The sequence below is a fragment of the Saccoglossus kowalevskii genome, chromosome 15 (assembly GCF_978046115.1).
Source record: "Saccoglossus kowalevskii chromosome 15, keSacKowa6.1, whole genome shotgun sequence".
Lineage (NCBI taxonomy): Eukaryota > Metazoa > Hemichordata > Enteropneusta > Harrimaniidae > Saccoglossus > Saccoglossus kowalevskii.
This window is the reverse complement of record NC_140655.1, coordinates 33510198-33531538: the sequence shown is the minus strand read 5'-3', so window position 1 is coordinate 33531538 and position 21341 is coordinate 33510198. Positions and strand designations below refer to the sequence as shown.

Sequence of the window (21341 nt, the reverse complement as noted above, 5' to 3'; positions counted from 1 at the left end):
AACAAATTTTGTAGAATTGTGAATAGTAGTACATACTCAAAAAACGATTTTTAAATTATAGATAACTGGTGCAAACATTATCTCTTTTGAATGCTTAGCAAGATTTAGCAAGGCTGTACATAAATAATAAAAAAGAAACATAGTGAAAAAAGAAATGACGGGATCTCCATATTATGCACTATATTTAACTTTTAACAAAACGATAATACATTTAAATTTGAAACTGTTACAGCCATTTTAATTATGAGCATTAGCAAACTTCTTACTGAGTGAAATGTTATGCAAATTAGCAATTATCTCAGCTTCTTTTTAGTGCACATCCCAGAAATTTATAAAAAAAAATAGCTCCTAGAGGATTTGACCTTTTGTTTTGAAATGTTCACAACTGATTGGCAATGTGTTTATCTTCAAAACGCCCTTGGGGCATTGTTTTTAGTTGAATAGTGTTACAACAATTGTACAGACAACTAGCCTGGGTGTTAATTTATGCATAAACTTGAAGTAGTGAAATTTGGGCTGCTGCCCTGCAAAATTGACAACTGGTAGACAGTTTTCAAGACGACACTTTCTTTATAGTAAACAGATGTACCCATAAACCAATTATGACAGGAAACAGAAGCATGATTTTTTTAAATCACTTTTGACCACTTTTGTGCATATTTCAAACTACAGTGTCCATAAAAAAAAAATACTAACAATAAGCTTTCCAAAAATATATAGTTTTGTGAACAAGGGGGGTCATCTTGGTTTCCTAATTAACTAATTAAAATACCTGTCAGGTAAACTGCATCTCTACCTTAATTACTATGAAGAAATTTAAAGACTTTTCAAAGATTTTTTTATTTTCCCTGTAATTTAAAGACAACTCAAAGACTTTCCAGACCTCAAAAAATTCAAAGACTTTCAAAGGATTTTCCAAACGCTATGGACCCTGGTGATGTACCAATAGCTAGGTTAACATTACATCAGAATTTGTGTATATCAGAATTTGTGTATATCAGAATTTGTGTATACTGTGTATATCAGAATTTGTGTATACTGTGTATATCAGAATTTGTGTATATCAGAATTTGTGTATACTGTGTATATCAGAATTTGTGTATACTGTGTAAATCAGAATTTGTGTATACTGTGTATATCAGAATTTGTGTATACTGTGTATATCAGAATTTGTGTATACTGTGTAAATCAGAATTTGTGCATACTGTGTAAATCAGAATTTGTGTATACTGTGTATACCAGAATTTGTGTATACTGTGTATATCAGAATTTGTGTATACTGTGTATATCAGAATTTGTGTATACTGTGTATATCAGACTTTGTGTATACTGTGTATATCAGAATTTGTGTATACTGTGTAAATCAGAATTTGTGTATACTGTGTATATCAGAATTTGTGTATACTGTGTATATCAGACTTTGTGTATACTGTGTATATCAGAATTTGTGTATACTGTGTATATCAGAATTTGTGTATACTGTGTATATCAGAATTTGTGTATACTGTGTATATCAGAATTTGTGTATACTGTGTAAATCAGAATTTGTGTATACTGTGTATATCAGAATTTGTGCATACTGTGTATATCAGAATTTGTGCATACTGTGTATATCAGAATTTGTGTATACTGTGTATATCAGAATTTGTGTATACTGTGTAAATCAGAATTTGTGTATACTGTGTATATCAGAATTTGTGTATACTGTGTAAATCAGAATTTGTGTATACTGTGTATATCAGAATTTGTGTATACTGTGTATATCAGAATTTGTGTATACTGTGTATATCAGAATTTGTGCATACTGTGTATATCAGAATTTGTGTATACTGTGTAAATCAGAATTTGTGCATACTGTGTATATCAGAATTTGTGTATACTGTGTATATCAGAATTTGTGCATACTGTGTATATCAGAATTTGTGTATACTGTGTATATCAGAATTTGTGCATACTGTGTATATCAGAATTTGTGTATACTGTGTATATCAGAATTTGTGTATACTGTGTATATCAGAATTTGTGTATACTGTGTATATCAGAATTGGTGTATACTGTGTATATCAGAATTTGTGTATACTGTGTAAATCAGAATTTGTGTATACTGTGTATATCAGAATTTGTGCATACTGTGTATATCAGAATTTGTGTATACTGTGTATATCAGAATTTGTGTATACTGTGTATATCAGAATTTGTGTATACTGTGTATATCAGAATTTGTGTATACTGTGTATATCAGAATTTGTGTATATCAGAATTTGTGTATACTGTGTATATCAGAATTTGTGTATATCAGAATTTGTGCATACTGTGTATATCAGAATTTGTGTATACTGTGTATATCAGAATTTGTGTATATCAGAATTTGTGTATACTGTGTATATCAGAATTTGTGTATATCAGAATTTGTGTATACTGTGTATATCAGAATTTGTGTATATCAGAATTTGTGCATACTGTGTATATCAGAATTTGTGTATACTGTGTATATCAGAATTTGTGTATATCAGAATTTGTGTATACTGTGTATATCAGAATTTGTGTATATCAGAATTTGTGCATACTGTGTATATCAGAATTTGTGTATACTGTGTATATCAGAATTTGTGTATATCAGAATTTGTGTATACTGTGTATATCAGAATTTGTGTATATCAGAATTTGTGCATACTGTGTATATCAGAATTTGTGTATACTGTGCATATCAGAATTTGTGTATACTGTGTATATCAGAATTTGTGTATACTGTGTATATCAGAATTTGTGTATATCAGAATTTGTGTATACTGTGTATATCAGAATTTGTGTATATCAGAATTTGTGCATACTGTGTATATCAGAATTTGTGTATACTGTGTATATCAGAATTTGTGTATATCAGAATTTGTGTATACTGTGTAAATCAGAATTTGTGCATACTGTGTATATCAGAATTTGTGTATACTGTGTATATCAGAATTTGTGTATACTGTGTATATCAGAATTTGTGTATACTGTGTATATCAGAATTTGTGTATACTGTGTAAATCAGAATTTGTGTATACTGTGTATATCAGAATTTGTGTATACTGTGTATATCAGAATTTGTGTATACTGTGTATATCAGAATTTGTGTATACTGTGTATATCAGAATTTGTGCATACTGTGTATATCAGAATTTGTGTATACTGTGTAAATCAGAATTTGTGTATACTGTGTAAATCAGAATTTGTGTATATCAGAATTTGTGTATACTGTGTATATCAGAATTTGTGTATACTGTGTAAATCAGAATTTGTGTATACTGTGTATATCAGAATTTGTGTATACCAGAATTTGTGTATACTGTGTATATCAGAATTTGTGTATACCAGAATTTGTGTATACTGTGTAAATCAGAATTTGTGTATATCAGAATTTGTGTATACTGTGTATATCAGAATTTGTGTATACTGTGTATATCAGAATTTGTGTATACTGTGTATATCAGAATTTGTGTATACTGTGTATATCAGAATTTGTGTATACTGTGTATATCAGAATTTGTGTATACTGTGTATATCAGAATTTGTGTATACTGTGTAAATCAGAATTTGTGTATATCAGAATTTGTGTATACTGTGTATATCAGAATTTGTGTATACTGTGTAAATCAGAATTTGTGTATATCAGAATTTGTGTATACTGTGTATATCAGAATTTGTGCATACTGTGTATATCAGAATTTGTGTATACTGTGTATATCAGAATTTGTGCATACTGTGTATATCAGAATTTGTGTATACTGTGTATATCAGAATTTGTGTATACTGTGTATATCAGAATTTGTGTATACTGTGTATATCAGAATTTGTGTATACTGTGTAAATCAGAATTTGTGTATACTGTGTAAATCAGAATTTGTGTATACTGTGTAAATCAGAATTTGTGTATATCAGAATTTGTGTATATCAGAATTTGTGTATATCAGAATTTATGTATACTGTGTAAATCAGAATTTGTGTATATCAGAATTTGTGTATACTGTGTAAATCAGAATTTGTGTATACTGTGTATATCAGAATTTATGTATACTGTGTAAATCAGAATTTGTGTATACTGTGTATATCAGAATTTGTGTATATCAGAATTTGTGTAAATCAGAATTTATGTATACTGTGTAAATCAGAATTTGTGTATATCAGAATTTGTGTAAATCAGAATTTGTGTATACTGTGTAAATCAGAATTTGTGTATATCAGAATTTGTGTATATCAGAATTTATGTATACTGTATAAATCAGAATTTGTGTATATCAGAATTTGTGTAAATCAGAATTTGTGTATACTGTGTATATCAGAATTTGTGTATACCAGAATTTGTGTATACTGTGTAAATCAGAATTTGTGTATATCAGAATTTGTGTATACTGTGTATATCAGAATTTGTGTATACTGTGTATATCAGAATTTGTGTATACTGTGTATATCAGAATTTGTGCATACTGTGTATATCAGAATTTGTGTATACTGTGTATATCAGAATTTGTGTATACTGTGTATATCAGAATTTGTGCATACTGTGTATATCAGAATTTGTGTATACTGTGTAAATCAGAATTTGTGTATACTGTGTAAATCAGAATTTGTGTATACTGTGTATATCAGAATTTGTGTATACTGTGTATATCAGAATTTGTGCATACTGTGTATATCAGAATTTGTGTATACTGTGTAAATCATAATTTGTGTATACTGTGTAAATCAGAATTTGTGTATATCAGAATTTGTGTATACTGTGTATATCAGAATTTGTGTATACTGTGTAAATCAGAATTTGTGTATACTGTGTAAATCAGAATTTGTGTATACTGTGTAAATCAGAATTTGTGTATATCAGAATTTGTGTATACTGTGTAAATCAGAATTTGTGTATACTGTGTAAATCAGAATTTGTGTATACTGTGTATATCAGAATTTGTGCATACTGTGTATATCAGAATTTGTGTATACTGTGTAAATCAGAATTTGTGTATATCAGAATTTGTGTATACTGTGTATATCAGAATTTGTGCATACTGTGTATATCAGAATTTGTGTATACTGTGTAAATCAGAATTTGTGTATACTGTGTAAATCAGAATTTGTGTATATCAGAATTTGTGTATACTGTGTATATCAGAATTTGTGTATACTGTGTAAATCAGAATTTGTGTATACTGTGTAAATCAGAATTTGTGTATATCAGAATTTGTGTATACTGTGTATATCAGAATTTGTGTATACTGTGTAAATCAGAATTTGTGTATACTGTGTATATCAGAATTTGTGCATACTGTGTATATCAGAATTTGTGTATACTGTGTATATCAGAATTTGTGTATACTGTGTATATCAGAATTTGTGCATACTGTGTATATCAGAATTTGTGTATACTGTGTAAATCAGAATTTGTGTATACTGTGTAAATCAGAATTTGTGTATACTGTGTAAATCAGAATTTGTGTATATCAGAATTTGTGTATATCAGAATTTGTGTATATCAGAATTTATGTATACTGTGTAAATCAGAATTTGTGTATATCAGAATTTGTGTATACTGTGTAAATCAGAATTTGTGTATACTGTGTATATCAGAATTTATGTATACTGTGTAAATCAGAATTTGTGTATACTGTGTATATCAGAATTTGTGTATACTGTGTAAATCAGAATTTGTGTATACTGTGTATATCAGAATTTGTGTATATCAGAATTTGTGTAAATCAGAATTTATGTATACTGTGTAAATCAGAATTTGTGTATATCAGAATTTGTGTAAATCAGAATTTGTGTATACTGTGTATATCAGAATTTGTGTAAATCAGAATTTATGTATACTGTGTAAATCAGAATTTGTGTATATCAGAATTTGTGTAAATCAGAATTTGTGTATACTGTGTATATCAGAATTTGTGTATACTGTGTATATCAGAATTTGTGTATACTGTGTATATCAGAATTTGTGTATACTGTGTATATCAGAATTTGTGTATACTGTGTAAATCAGAATTTGTGTATACTGTGTATATCAGAATTTGTGCATACTGTGTAAATCAGAATTTGTGTATATCAGAATTTGTGTATACTGTGTATATCAGAATTTGTGTATACTGTGTAAATCAGAATTTGTGTATACTGTGTAAATCAGAATTTGTGTATATCAGAATTTGTGTATACTGTGTAAATCAGAATTTGTGTATACTGTGTAAATCAGAATTTGTGTATACTGTGTAAATCAGAATTTGTGTATATCAGAATTTGTGTATACTGTGTATATCAGAATTTGTGTATACTGTGTAAATCAGAATTTGTGTATACTGTGTATATCAGAATTTGTGTATACTGTGTATATCAGAATTTGTGTATACTGTGTATATCAGAATTTGTGCATACTGTGTATATCAGAATTTGTGTATACTGTGTATATCAGAATTTGTGTATACTGTGTATATCAGAATTTGTGTATACTGTGTATATCAGAATTTGTGTATACTGTGTATATCAGAATTTGTGTATACTGTGTATATCAGAATTTGTGCATACTGTGTATATCAGAATTTGTGTATACTGTGTAAATCAGAATTTGTGTATACTGTGTAAATCAGAATTTGTGTATACTGTGTAAATCAGAATTTGTGTATATCAGAATTTGTGTATATCAGAATTTATGTATACTGTGTAAATCAGAATTTGTGTATATCAGAATTTGTGTATACTGTGTAAATCAGAATTTGTGTATACTGTGTATATCAGAATTTATGTATACTGTGTAAATCAGAATTTGTGTATACTGTGTATATCAGAATTTGTGTATACCAGAATGTGTATACTGTGTAAATCAGAATTTGTGTATATCAGAATTTGTGTAAATCAGAATTTATGTATACTGTGTAAATCAGAATTTGTGTATATCAGAATTTGTGTAAATCAGAATTTGTGTATACTGTGTAAATCAGAATTTGTGTATATCAGAATTTGTGTATATCAGAATTTATGTATACTGTGTAAATCAGAATTTGTGTATATCAGAATTTGTGTAAATCAGAATTTGTGTATACTGTGTATATCAGAATTTGTGTATACCAGAATTTGTGTATACTGTGTAAATCAGAATTTGTGTATATCAGAATTTGTGTATACTGTGTAAATCAGAATTTGTGTATATCAGAATTTGTGTATACTGTGTATATCAGAATTTGTGTATACTGTGTAAATCAGAATTTGTGTATACTGTGTAAATCAGAATTTGTGTATACTGTGTATATCAGAATTTGTGCATACTGTGTATATCAGAATTTGTGTATACTGTGTATATCAGAATTTGTGTATACTGTGTAAATCAGAATTTGTGTATACTGTGTATATCAGAATTTGTGCATACTGTGTATATCAGAATTTGTGTATACTGTGTATATCAGAATTTGTGCATACTGTGTATATCAGAATTTGTGTATACTGTGTATATCAGAATTTGTGTATACTGTGTAAATCAGAATTTGTGTATACTGTGTAAATCAGAATTTGTGTATACTGTGTAAATCAGAATTTGTGTATACTGTGTATATCAGAATTTGTGTATACTGTGTATATCAGAATTTGTGCATACTGTGTATATCAGAATTTGTGCATACTGTGTATATCAGAATTTGTGTATACTGTGTATATCAGAATTTGTGTATACTGTGTATATCAGAATTTGTGTATACTGTGTATATCAGAATTTGTGTATACTGTGTAAATCAGAATTTGTGTATACTGTGTAAATCAGAATTTGTGTATACTGTGTATATCAGAATTTGTGTATACTGTGTATATCAGAATTTGTGCATACTGTGTATATCAGAATTTGTGCATACTGTGTATATCAGAATTTGTGCATACTGTGTATATCAGAATTTGTGTATACTGTGTAAATCAGAATTTGTGTATACTGTGTAAATCAGAATTTGTGTATACTGTGTAAATCAGAATTTGTGTATATCAGAATTTGTGTATATCAGAATTTATGTATACTGTGTAAATCAGAATTTGTGTATATCAGAATTTGTGTATACTGTGTAAATCAGAATTTGTGTATACTGTGTATATCAGAATTTATGTATACTGTGTAAATCAGAATTTGTGTATACTGTGTATATCAAAATTTGTGTATACCAGAATTTGTGTATACTGTGTAAATCAGAATTTGTGTATATCAGAATTTGTGTAAATCAGAATTTATGTATACTGTGTAAATCAGAATTTGTGTATATCAGAATTTGTGTAAATCAGAATTTGTGTATACTGTGTAAATCAGAATTTGTGTAAATCAGAATTTGTGTATATCAGAATTTATGTATACTGTGTAAATCAGAATTTGTGTATATCAGAATTTGTGTAAATCAGAATTTGTGTATACTGTGTATATCAGAATTTGTGTATACTGTGTATATCAGAATTTGTGTATACTGTGTATATCAGAATTTGTGTATACTGTGTAAATCAGAATTTGTGTATACTGTGTAAATCAGAATTTGTGTATATCAGAATTTGTGTATACTGTGTATATCAGAATTTGTGCATACTGTGTATATCAGAATTTGTGTATACTGTGTATATCAGAATTTGTGTATACTGTGTATATCAGAATTTGTGTATACTGTGTATATCAGAATTTGTGCATACTGTGTATATCAGAATTTGTGTATACTGTGTATATCAGAATTTGTGCATACTGTGTATATCAGAATTTGTGTATACTGTGTATATCAGAATTTGTGTATACTGTGTATATCAGAATTTGTGTATACTGTGTATATCAGAATTTGTGTATACTGTGTAAATCAGAATTTGTGTATACTGTGTATATCAGAATTTGTGTATACTGTGTATATCAGAATTTGTGTATACTGTGTATATCAGAATTTGTGTATACTGTGTATATCAGAATTTGTGTATACTGTGTATATCAGAATTTGTGTATACTGTGTATATCAGAATTTGTGTATACTGTGTATATCAGAATTTGTGTATACTGTGTATATCAGAATTTGTGTATACTGTGTATATCAGAATTTGTGTATACTGTGTATATCAGAATTTGTGTATACTGTGTATATCAGAATTTGTGTATACTGTGTATATCAGAATTTGTGTATACTGTGTAAATCAGAATTTGTGTATACTGTGTAAATCAGAATTTGTGTATACTGTGTAAATCAGAATTTGTGTATACTGTGTATATCAGAATTTGTGTATACTGTGTATATCAGAATTTGTGTATACTGTGTATATCAGAATTTGTGTATACTGTGTATATCAGAATTTGTGTATATCAGAATTTGTGTATACTGTGTATATCAGACTTTGTGTATACTGTGTATATCAGACTTTGTGTATACTGTGTATATCAGACTTTGTGTATACTGTGTATATCAGAATTTGTGTATACTGTGTATATCAGAATTTGTGTATACTGTGTATATCAGAATTTGTGTATACTGTGTAAATCAGAATTTGTGTATACTGTGTATATCAGACTTTGTGTATACTGTGTATATCAGAATTTGTGTATACTGTGTATATCAGAATTTGTGTATACTGTGTATATCAGAATTTGTGTATACTGTGTAAATCAGAATTTGTGTATACTGTGTATATCAGAATTTGTGTATATCAGAATTTGTGTATACTGTGTAAATCAGAATTTGTGTATACTGTGTAAATCAGAATTTGTGTATACTGTGTAAATCAGAATTTGTGTATACTGTGTATATCAGAATTTGTGTATACTGTGTATATCAGACTTTGTGTATACTGTGTATATCAGAATTTGTGTATACTGTGTATATCAGAATTTGTGTATACTGTGTATATCAGAATTTGTGTATACTGTGTAAATCAGAATTTGTGTATACTGTGTATATCAGAATTTGTGTATATCAGAATTTGTGTATACTGTGTAAATCAGAATTTGTGTATATCAGAATTTGTGTATACTGTGTATATCAGAATTTGTGTATATCAGAATTTGTGTATATCAGAATTTGTGTATACTGTGTAAATCAGAATTTGTGTAAATCAGAATTTGTGTATACTGTGTATATCAGAATTTGTGTATATCAGAATTTGTGTATACTGTGTAAATCAGAATTTGTGTATACTGTGTAAATCAGAATTTGTGTATACTGTGTAAATCAGAATTTGTGTATACTGTGTAAATCAGAATTTGTGTATACTGTGTATATCAGAATTTGTGTATACTGTGTATATCAGAATTTGTGTATACTGTGTATATCAGAATTTGTGTATACTGTGTATATCAGAATTTGTGTATATCAGAATTTGTGTATACTGTGTATATCAGACTTTGTGTATACTGTGTATATCAGACTTTGTGTATACTGTGTATATCAGAATTTGTGTATACTGTGTATATCAGAATTTGTGTATACTGTGTATATCAGAATTTGTGTATACTGTGTAAATCAGAATTTGTGTATACTGTGTATATCAGAATTTGTGTATATCAGAATTTGTGTATACTGTGTATATCAGAATTTGTGTATACTGTGTATATCAGAATTTGTGTATACTGTGTATATCAGAATTTGTGTATACTGTGTATATCAGAATTTGTGTATACTGTGTATATCAGACTTTGTGTATACTGTGTATATCAGAATTTGTGTATACTGTGTATATCAGAATTTGTGTATATCAGAATTTGTGTATACTGTGTATATCAGACTTTGTGTATACTGTGTATATCAGACTTTGTGTATACTGTGTATATCAGAATTTGTGTATACTGTGTATATCAGAATTTGTGTATACTGTGTATATCAGAATTTGTGTATACTGTGTAAATCAGAATTTGTGTATACTGTGTATATCAGAATTTGTGTATACTGTGTATATCAGAATTTCACAGCTATTATATTTGTGAGATGAACTTACCATGTGTTCTAATCATGTTTAATATAGTATCAATGACAATAAAAGTACCAGTCCTACCAATTCCAGCACTGTAAGACAATAGTGAGATACTGAATGAACATTTTTGCTTCAATACATTATTAGTTATATTAAATAGTAATATTGTCAATGAAAATCAACACAATATTATATAGGTTACACTCTGTACAAGCTTGTAAACTCACTCTAAACAGACAAGATATTTAATTATACACACATTGTTTACATCGTTGCGTGGGACCCACATTGAACACAACACAATGTGATGACTGGTAGTTTAATCAAATGGATATTTTGTTTTTTCTTCTAGCATTGTCTATATAGAGAGTTCTATGCAAATGTATTTTGATACACAAACAGAGAAAATCACTGGGGGTCACTTGATGCTGATTTGAATGAACACAGTCAGTAATTAAAGCAATGAGTTATGTGTACACAGCAGAGCTGGTTAATAGACTAAAAGATTATAGCATTCTTGAAAAAAGTCAAGAGCCAAGTTTGTAAAATTCGGTAGCTATCATAACAATCAATGAACTATACTTACTAAAATTAGTTATGGCAATAAGAAACCTTTTTTCTTTTATTAAATGTGACCACCCAAGGCATTACTACAATTTGATTGCTTTGACCTGACAATGGCCTCTATTAAAATCAATATTTACTGGTGATTCTTTTGAGTTTCATTATTTTTGTGTGAACATTCATTAAATCATACATTAGTCCACCTAATTTAACAACTCTCCATCCACCTCTACAAGTGACTCTATGACCTAGTGCAAATCAGAAGAATTCACACAGAATAAGAACAATCTGTGATTAATATACATAGCATCTATAATAATTTATCAATTAATTCAACTATTGATGGAATCTAGACTTACATACCAATCCACCCACACATACAACCATACATACAATACCAGTAGTATTGAGAAATACACTTTTCATATAATCATGAAGTTGAAATCATTCACATACATACAACAAGCAAATACACTTTGTGTGGCTGTCTGTCTGTGCATCTGTCTGTCTGTATGTCATTACCTGCAGTGAACAATAACTGGTCCATCACCAGGAACAGTTTTTTGACTGATATCATGCAAGAAGTTGAGTACACTACCAGGATCATTTGGTACACCATGATCAGGCCACACTTTAAAATGAAACTGGAACACTGGTCGTGCTTCTTCATGAGGCTAGAAAAAAACAAATAAGAATTGTTCAACTGTACACTAGAGAGTGAGTTAGGGAGTCATTTTGCTGTGGAATAAGAAGTATGGTTGAATGGATGAACAACGACAAATACACTATGCAGTGGATAAGAAGTTATGGGGTGCCATCCAATTTATAAAGAACTTGAGGGGTCACTGTACATTAGAGTGTGGGTTAGGGAGTCATTTTTAAATGAACAAGACATGAAATGTCACAGTCTCCGTTATTTGATTATAAAGTTGTACAAGGAACATCTGCAAACAGGTGAATAAATATGTACTCTTTGTGGTTACAATTCATCATAAAGTGATTTCCCATGATCTGGATTTGTACTGACAACTAAAAACTTTCACTGACCCATGTTCAGAATCTCAGAGTATACAAGTGCAACAAAACTATATGTCATACATGTATACTTGCTCAAGAAACTGCATTCATAAATCTGAGTGAACCTTGATGTACATGACCTCTTTGTTATTCAGGTCTTAGTATATTACCAGGACCTGGATTTGTTTCAACATCACCACTGGGCATCAGAATCATTCTTATGTTGTCAAATACAATTTGTTATTAACACAGTAAGGTTTATTATTTAAAATGTATTCATTGTACATAGAACAACATCTGTTAATTTAAACAATTGTAAAAGCTATGTTTTCATAGCAAATAAAGGTTGGTCTGCTCATAACCTTCAATGGAGAAGTAACAATAATTGTTTGAAGTCTTTTTAGTGAAGTGATATTAATAAATTTCAATTACTATTAATGGGTATAAAATACTGTAAACCATTTAATTTTGACTTCTAGATATATTCAGGATTTTATGAAATTTGTGTACAACATTTCAATAAAGTCCCTGACACTCCATGTTGTAGGAACCCAGAAAAAATTGCCTTGCGAAATTGAAGCAGTTCACAGCACCACTGTAAAAAAAAAAAAAGTTTAAAATAAGTATAGTCAAAGATATACACATGTGGGTTCATAAGACATATGTACCAATCTGAGTTGGTTCTAGGGATTAGTATCACAAGATTTTACTCTCCGTGATTCAATATCAGTCCTATGTATAACGCTGTGTTGATCAGGCGAACTAATTGACAATGGCTCTACAGGTATCGCTATGAAATCACAGTAGTTTTGTATTCTTCTTGCATTTCGACCATGGAAAAATATTTGTTTTTGAGAGTGGCCGAGTTATTAGAAGAAAAACAGAAACAATTTTTTTTAGTATAAATTCTAGTAACTGAAATGCAGGATTGAAAAAGAACAAGACAATACGCAAGATTGATAAACCTTCAGCGAGCACTCCTGAAATTTCAGATCATTGGTACCATGTTTTTGGATAAATTCAATGACCTGATACATAAAATCACATTTGTTATTGCTCAATCACTTGACCCTGCATGGCACAAGATTGCAAGCTTCTATCATAAAATTGGGTTATTTATTTGATGCAACGAAACATGCATTCACAGCAGACAGAAATTCGTTTGAGATATTACTGGATTTTTGTATTCAGTTTTCCATTTCAACCACCATCATCACTTAGTCAGCTGTGATCGCCCATTGGGATACTGACTGTGCATAAATGCGCAGTGTAGTGTCATCAGAAGACCGATTGTTTGAGAATATTTTGCACCATTACGCCATTTCAAATATTATATTAATTCACAGACAACAAAATAAAGATTTTCAATAACATACAAGTTTTCCCACAGTTGATGATTGTATGGCAATTACAAGGCTTCGCCAGTTTTACTTTGGAAGAAGTTGAAAACAGGTAACAGGAAGGGGCTACATGACTACATCTTTTTTTTTTTTATTTTAATCAAGCATGATTTTTTTATTTATTTTTTTTTACAAATGTCTATTTCACGGCAACAGAAACAAAAACAATAAATGTGTAGGTAGGCATTTTAACAATTGCACAATGAAATGGATGAAAACATCATTACCGATATAAATCATAATCATAATTAAAAATAAGATCACATTTAATTTAGTCAGTTTTCATAATTAAATACATAATAACATGTACTTATAAATTTGAATAAGGTTCAACAGCCTTTTCATTTAGTGCCAGTTTATACACCATAAACATCTGGTTTAAGTGTCACACTCAGAGAAGAGTGAAAACCCTTTGGTTCATAGGCATCGCGAAATGTTGGAATTGAATCCCCCCAAAAAATTCACATAATGTAACATGCATTTTTTTTATAATCTTGTTGATAACGAAAAGTAAAGTATGTTCTAAAAGAAGTTTCGAATAAATACAAACACGAATACATTGCTTAGTGGTTAGTACCGGTAGCAAATGATCACGGTAGCACAATCTGGTCATTCTGTGTTTCGCAAGTGAATAACTTACTTGTTTTCAAAGTATTGCAATTGTTGATTATTATTCAGTAATGATTATAATAACGCACACAAATTTAATTCGTTGAATTTTTATAAATTGGAAGTAATATTCAACTTAGTTTCATGGTAAACAAATGATTTCGGTCGAATATAAATGCTCAATATGCGCCATGTTCTCATTTACACGTGGCTCATTTAAATAAGTTAATGACGGTTCAGTGACCTCATGGTGAACACAACGCGGTACTGTAGAGATTCACCGATGTTGTACAAGATCTTTATGCTTTGATTTTGACGGGGAAATAGGCATGATTTTTTTTTAATCAAAAAAATTAGTTGTTTTCAAAATATAAACTGAGCATTCAAAGAATAATTTAACATTGTTCGCAGAAATAACAGCTCATTGTCGAAACGAAGCTTACCCATTCAGGCTATTCACAATAGGTGTCAATGACTACGGTAAAATATAAATTAGACTCTTTTAGGCGTCAGGAGTGAATGAAATATCTAAAATATTTTTAAAAAAAATTAAAAAAAAAATGCCGAAAAAACGCCGGGCGATTTCATGGCCCGTTGCAGACTACTCGACCGGCCGTCCATACACGTGTTGTCACTGTACATCGGCCATGTTGAATCGCACGAGATCGGCAAAATCTTCATTACAACTAACAGTTTAATGCTCATAACATAAAAATACAAATATAATCATAGACAACCTACTATTATATAATGAATAAGTTGATCGACACAGGGACATCCCCCCCCCCCGCCCCGAGTTGTGGATATTTCGGAAATCACAAGCAAAAGACCAGATAACGATTTACTTGAAAACTATGTCCCCATGAATTAATTGTTCGTGTACAATAATTTGACAGGGTATACAATTTACGAACTAGTTTCGTAGATTGGAGACAATTGTTTGCTTTTTTGGCAATCATTATAATATTCACGGTCGTACGTATGTCACGGAATGTACACAAATCATACCCCAAAATACATTCAATTTTGCTGAAACTGGAGAACTTACCTTTGCAAACACGTCTCTTATGCCGCCTTCTTGAAGTTCTTGAAATGAAATAAGGTTACTAGTTCTTCTAGTAACTAATGAATGAGACCACTGAGCCGAACAGAATACATGTATAAACAGTACTATAATAAATTGCACGCAATGGAGAAATCACGTGCCGTAATAACAGCAGCATTACTCACAGATCTAATCTACTGTAAATTATTTTATTTCAGCTGGAATTATCATTCGCTGAAAAGACTTTTTCTGGGTGTTTTTTGTATTGAATTTATTTTCATTGATTTTTGACAAGTTGACTGTAAAATATAGGAAAAAGGGAATATTCGCTGGATTTTATTTTAACTGAAACATTCCTTCAGCGAAAATAGCAAAAAAATGTTGTAAGCAAAAATAAAGTATTTTACAGTAATCAATTTATTCTGAGCATGCGCAGATGTTCTGTCAATGTTGCCGGGAGGGGTACTTTTTGATGAAAATCGTGAAAAAGACCCATTTGGGATTTTCAGATCTGGAAAAAAAATTATGTGCATATTCAGAAGACACTTGTTCATCAACCTGCCAAGTTTCACTGATACCTGCTGTAGAATTTCTGAGAAAATGTTGGAGACGGAAAACGGACATTTGACAAACCCTGAATTATAAAGTCCCCTTTTCAGGCTGCGCCTGAACGGGGACTAATTAAGCAGTATGGTTAAACAGATGGATAAAGGCAAGAGCAATGTGCAGTGGAGAAGAAGTTATGGGGCCACTTTAAAATAAATTACTACATTTTAACACACGTATAAATCCAAGAAAGCTTAGAAAAAAGTCTCAGGTGCTGAAGGTATTGGAGGCATGAAACACAAATAAGGAATACTGTATTTACTATAAGATAAGATAAAATAATTCTTTATTACAACCTTATAGAATGAATTACATATCTATTTTTATTTATGAAATGTAATAAAGGTGTTAAAATAAACATTACAAATTAGATATCTAAAATCTACTACAATACAGTTACATGAAATAATGTAAAAAAAAATATTAATGACCCATTAGGTGGTTTTCTCTAATGGTATTTGCTGTTTTTATAAATTTGATATTAAGCTCTTTTAGTAAATATTTGTTGTTTGTATTCAATATATGAATGAATTTTTCTTTGTACAGTGTTGAAAATTGTTAATTGTCTTTGAAAAATGTGAATATAACAACTCTCTTTCATCTGTGTAAAGTTCACATTTTGTGATGTAATGAATTTCATCTTCAAGTAGGTTGCATTTAGTACATTTTCTGTCTTCTGTTTTTATTTTTGGTCTTTTGTGCCTTCCCATCTCGATGTTTAGTTTATGGGCACTTAGTCTCAATTTTGCTAATAGACCAATGTTTTCTTTATTATCAAGGCTTTTAATGTATGGTTCAGTATTTATAATTTTCTTCAGTAATGTATAAGTTCTTAGTTTTGAATCTGGTCTTTGATTATCTTGGTTCCATTTACAATTGTAATATTCATTCACTTTTTGTTTAAACTGGTCTTTTTTAATTGTTTCTAAATTCTTAATATCATACAGCTGTTTTATTTTATGCAGATTCATTAACCATGTGTCATTATATTTGTTTTGTTGTTGATATGTTATTGCATCATATACTAGACTGATTGGGCCATTCTTAATAATATTTTGGTAGTATATGATTGCATTCAGTTGTATTTTTGCTAGTAATGGTAGTCGTCCAATTTCCATTCTACAACCAATGTTACTTGTTCTGTTATTAACATTTAATAATCGTCTACAGAAATTAAATGGTGTTTTTCTGTACACGTTTTGTCCCAGTACTCTGGTCTGCTATTGATTCCCCAAATTTCTGCAGCATAAGTTAAAATTGGTGTCTGGATGCCCTCAAATAATTTCAATTGTAAAAGCATGTTTAACTTGTTTGATGTTAATACTGGTTTGATTGCTGCATCAGCTTGTTTTGCTTTATCTACCAATCTTTCCATGGTCATGTTCATTGCCTCATTTGTATTAAATGTTACCCCTAGATATGTGAATTGGTTTGTTTTTTCAATCGTGTTTAGCCCATATGAGAATTCTGTATTTTTTTATTTATGACCATTTTTTGTGAAAATCATAATTTTTGTTTTTCTCATATTCAACTGTAAACCCCATTGTTTTGTATATTCATAAAGTGTGTCTATTGACCTTTGTAAGTCTTCTTTGTTAATAGCTGTTAGAACAATATCATCAGCGAATAGAAGTGAAGAGATGTTTTGACTATTTAGGTTTGGACTATTCATTGTACAGTTATCAATGTTGGCTACCAAGTCGTTTATAAAAATGTTAAATAATATTGGGCTTAATGGACACCCGTGTTTGACACCTTCTTGCATTTTAAAGCTCTCGGTCACTTTGACATCTAATTTAATTTTGAATTGCATATTCATATACATATGTTTTAGGACTCGATATGCACCACCACATATGTTGTTTTGTAATAATTTTATGAATAGTCCCTCTCTCCAAACTTTATCAAAACATTTTTTTAAGTCTATAAAGCAAGTGTAAAGCTTTTTGTTTTTTGATTGGTATTTTTTGATCAGTGTATGTAATGTCAGTATATGATCAGTTGTTCTGTGATTGCGTCTAAAGCCGGCTTGGTTTTTATGGATTATGTTGCTGGTTTCAAGATGTTGTGTTATACGTTTATTTAAAATTATTGCAAATAATTTTCCAATTGTGTTACTTGTTGATATGCCTCTGTAATTGGCCGAATCATATTTGTCTTCCTTTTTATGTACTGGTGTGATTATATTTGTGTTCCAACAATCTGGATATTCTCCCCTTTGTAAAATGATATTAAAATTTTTTTGTAATGATTCTGCTATTAATGGATGACTATGCTTTAGCATTTCAGATGGGATGCCATCAATTCCAACTGATTTTCTTGTTTTTATCTTTTTCAAAGCTTCATTGATTTCTTTAAGTGATATTTCAGCGTTCAACATATTATTTAGGAAATTCATATTTTCTAATTGCCTTAATAGTTTCTGTATTTCTGATTGTCTCTTTTCTGAAGTACTAGTATTTTGACTGATATTCTGGAAATGGTTTATCCAATCATTGTATGGTATTTCAGACACAATGCTCTCTTGTTTTCTCTTTGTGTATTGTCTTAAAATTTCACTGTATTTTCTTCATTATCTAGGTTGTCTAATTTTTGTTTCATCATTTGCCATCTTTCCTTTTGAAGTGTTTTGACATATTTTCTGAATAGTTTTCTTTCTTCATGATATACTTTTCTCAAGTTTTCATCATAAGGTCTCTGTTGTATGTGCTTGGCAAGAGTTTCTAGTTGTTTCTTCATTTTCATACAGTTTGAGTCAGTGCATTTTACTTTACTTTTCTTAATGTCTTTTCTGTGTTTTGTCTTTTTTATGTTACATTTTTTGGCAATGTTTTCTAATAAATTTTGAAATTTTTGGGTTATCTCATTTACATGTTTTTTTGTAAAATCAGTTTCTGTAAATGACTTTATTAATTGTTCACCTTCTTTTGTTTTTAAAAATATCTTGTCAATATCTGTTGCTGACTTCGTCCATTTATAGCTTCCTGGGTGATTTTGCAGGTTTTTGTTTATGTTAAACTCTGTTTCTGTAAATGTTGGCATTTGTATTGTTGTTGATTTTGGACAGTGGTCACTTCCTGGTACTAATGTTTTGACTTTAAAGTTCAAAATATATTTACTTATTAATCTATTGTCAGCTAGAAAGTAATCAACAGTGCTGGCACCTCCATTGTCCGCATGAAAAGTAAAGTGACCAAGTATGTCACCATTATATCTACCATTCAATATATGTAGTTGATTACTTTTACATAGTTGTATAAGGTGATCTCCAAATGTATTTTTCCTTGTGTCCATATTGTTTCTCTTTTTCATATCATTATCATAAATATAATTGTCTGGCATTGGAGTATAATTGTCCTCATCATCTGTTATTGTGTCAATTAAATTTTTAGTTCTGGCATTAAAATCGCCTTGTATCATTATTGCACCTTTCTCTTTGTAATTTTGTATTTCTTGTTCAATAGTCTGGTAAGGGTTCATGTTTATGTTATTCACATACCATGAGGAATCAGCTGGTGGGACATACACCGTGCATAAATAAATATCTCTTATAAGATTAAAATATTTTTTGTTAAGTTTTAACCATTGTGTAAAATCACTAGAATTCTGTATCACAGTAATACCAGGTCTTATTGATTTCTATATCAGAAGCACATTTTCAGTACACATAAAGCAAAAATTGTGCTATTGCGAAATCATTGAATTATGTCTTATTTTTATGTCTTTGTCCTGTATATTAACAGTAAGCACATGTGCTTTTAATAGAGCAGCATTTAAAAATGCAAGCAGTGATTAGAGTGGTTCAAAGTGGATATGGTTTATAAATACTTATTATGAAATAAAGACCATATATCATGTCATATCATAAAATTATCTGCAAAAGTATTTAAGATATTATGACCATATATAGATATCTGATACATTAGTCATGTCAGATGCCTTCATTATATCACTGGTTGCATGTCACTATCTGCAGCAGGGCTTAGTACATTATGGTTAGGTCAGACTTTTATTATCCCTTGTTTCGCGCCAAATGAACAGGAGTCGAAAATGAAATAAAAATAAAATTTTATTTCAGCGTAATTTCTCGCGCCCGTCGAATTGTAAGTGCAAAAAAATTTTTTTCCGCCCGCTGCATAACAAATCCAAGTTGCATTTTCATGGGAGTATCATGATCAAAGTACCAAAGTCTTGCGCAGATGAGAAACAAGATTATACATGGAATAAAATTGTATTTCATTTCTTCTCTCTGATCAATGATCTCACTTACAATTCCTTGAGAATCACACAAATCTAATGGGAAAAAAAGAATTAATTTTATTTTTTTCCACCCTCCTCAAAAAATTTGCCTTATAAAAACTCAAGAAACAAGGAATGAAAAAAGTCTGGCCTTATGAATATTAAAAGCACATGAAACTAATAACAGGTAATTAACATACACGGATTTCAACTTTGAAGTAATCAGATCTGTGGATTATCCAAAAGAACCTACATGTATGTACCGAGTTTCATTAAAATTTTATGAGTGGTACTCATGATATCTGTGGAGCACCTATAAATTGGTTAATTTATACAAATTAGGTAATCAGTAACTACAGAATTTAACTCTAAACTGAACATGTATATGACTTATCCATAAGCATCTATGTACTAAGAGTGGTTAAGAAATTGGTGGAAAAGCTAAAAATTGGCTAATTAATATGACTTCATCAGGTCTGAGCATTATTCTAGAGCATATATGTATCAATTTTCATTGAAATCTGTGTAAAAGTATAGAGAAATAAGTGAAAATGCTTAAAATTTGGTAATTAATATGCAAATTAGGTAATTAATATGCTAATGATTTGAACCAAAAATTAATCAGGTTTGAGCATTATCCAAAAACATCTATGTACCAATTTTCATTAAAATCTGATAAATGTTTCTTCAGATATCAGTGGGACAGACAGACAGACAGACAGACAGACAGACAGACAGACAGACAGACAGACAGACAGACAGACAGACAGACAGACAGACAGACAGACAGACAGACAGACAGACAGACAGACAGACAGACAGACAGACAGACAGACAGACAGACAGACAGACAGACAGACAGACAGACAGACAGACAGACAGACAGACAGACAGACAGACACACACACACAAACACACACACACACACACACACACCAACCAAC

General features: G+C 30.1%; 1 protein-coding gene and 1 long non-coding RNA gene across 2 annotated transcripts in view; both read right to left on the bottom strand.

Moving 5' to 3' along the window:
• LOC102803939 (tyrosine-protein phosphatase non-receptor type 11-like) overlaps nt 1–21341 on the bottom strand; it is a 117756-nt gene that overhangs the window by 29379 nt on the left and 67036 nt on the right. The window contains exons 11-12 of the mRNA XM_085490743.1: nt 12004–12155; nt 10942–11009 (exon numbers count right to left, since the gene is read on the bottom strand). Of these exons, the coding sequence (XP_085346869.1) occupies nt 10942–11009; nt 12004–12155 (220 nt within the window). The remainder of the gene's footprint in view (nt 1–10941; nt 11010–12003; nt 12156–21341) is intronic.
• LOC146734331 (uncharacterized) lies at nt 12960–15594 on the bottom strand. Its single transcript, XR_014926592.1, has 2 exons — nt 15556–15594; nt 12960–13093 (listed from the first exon to the last, which is right to left on the bottom strand). It is a non-coding gene; the product is annotated as an uncharacterized LOC146734331 (long non-coding RNA).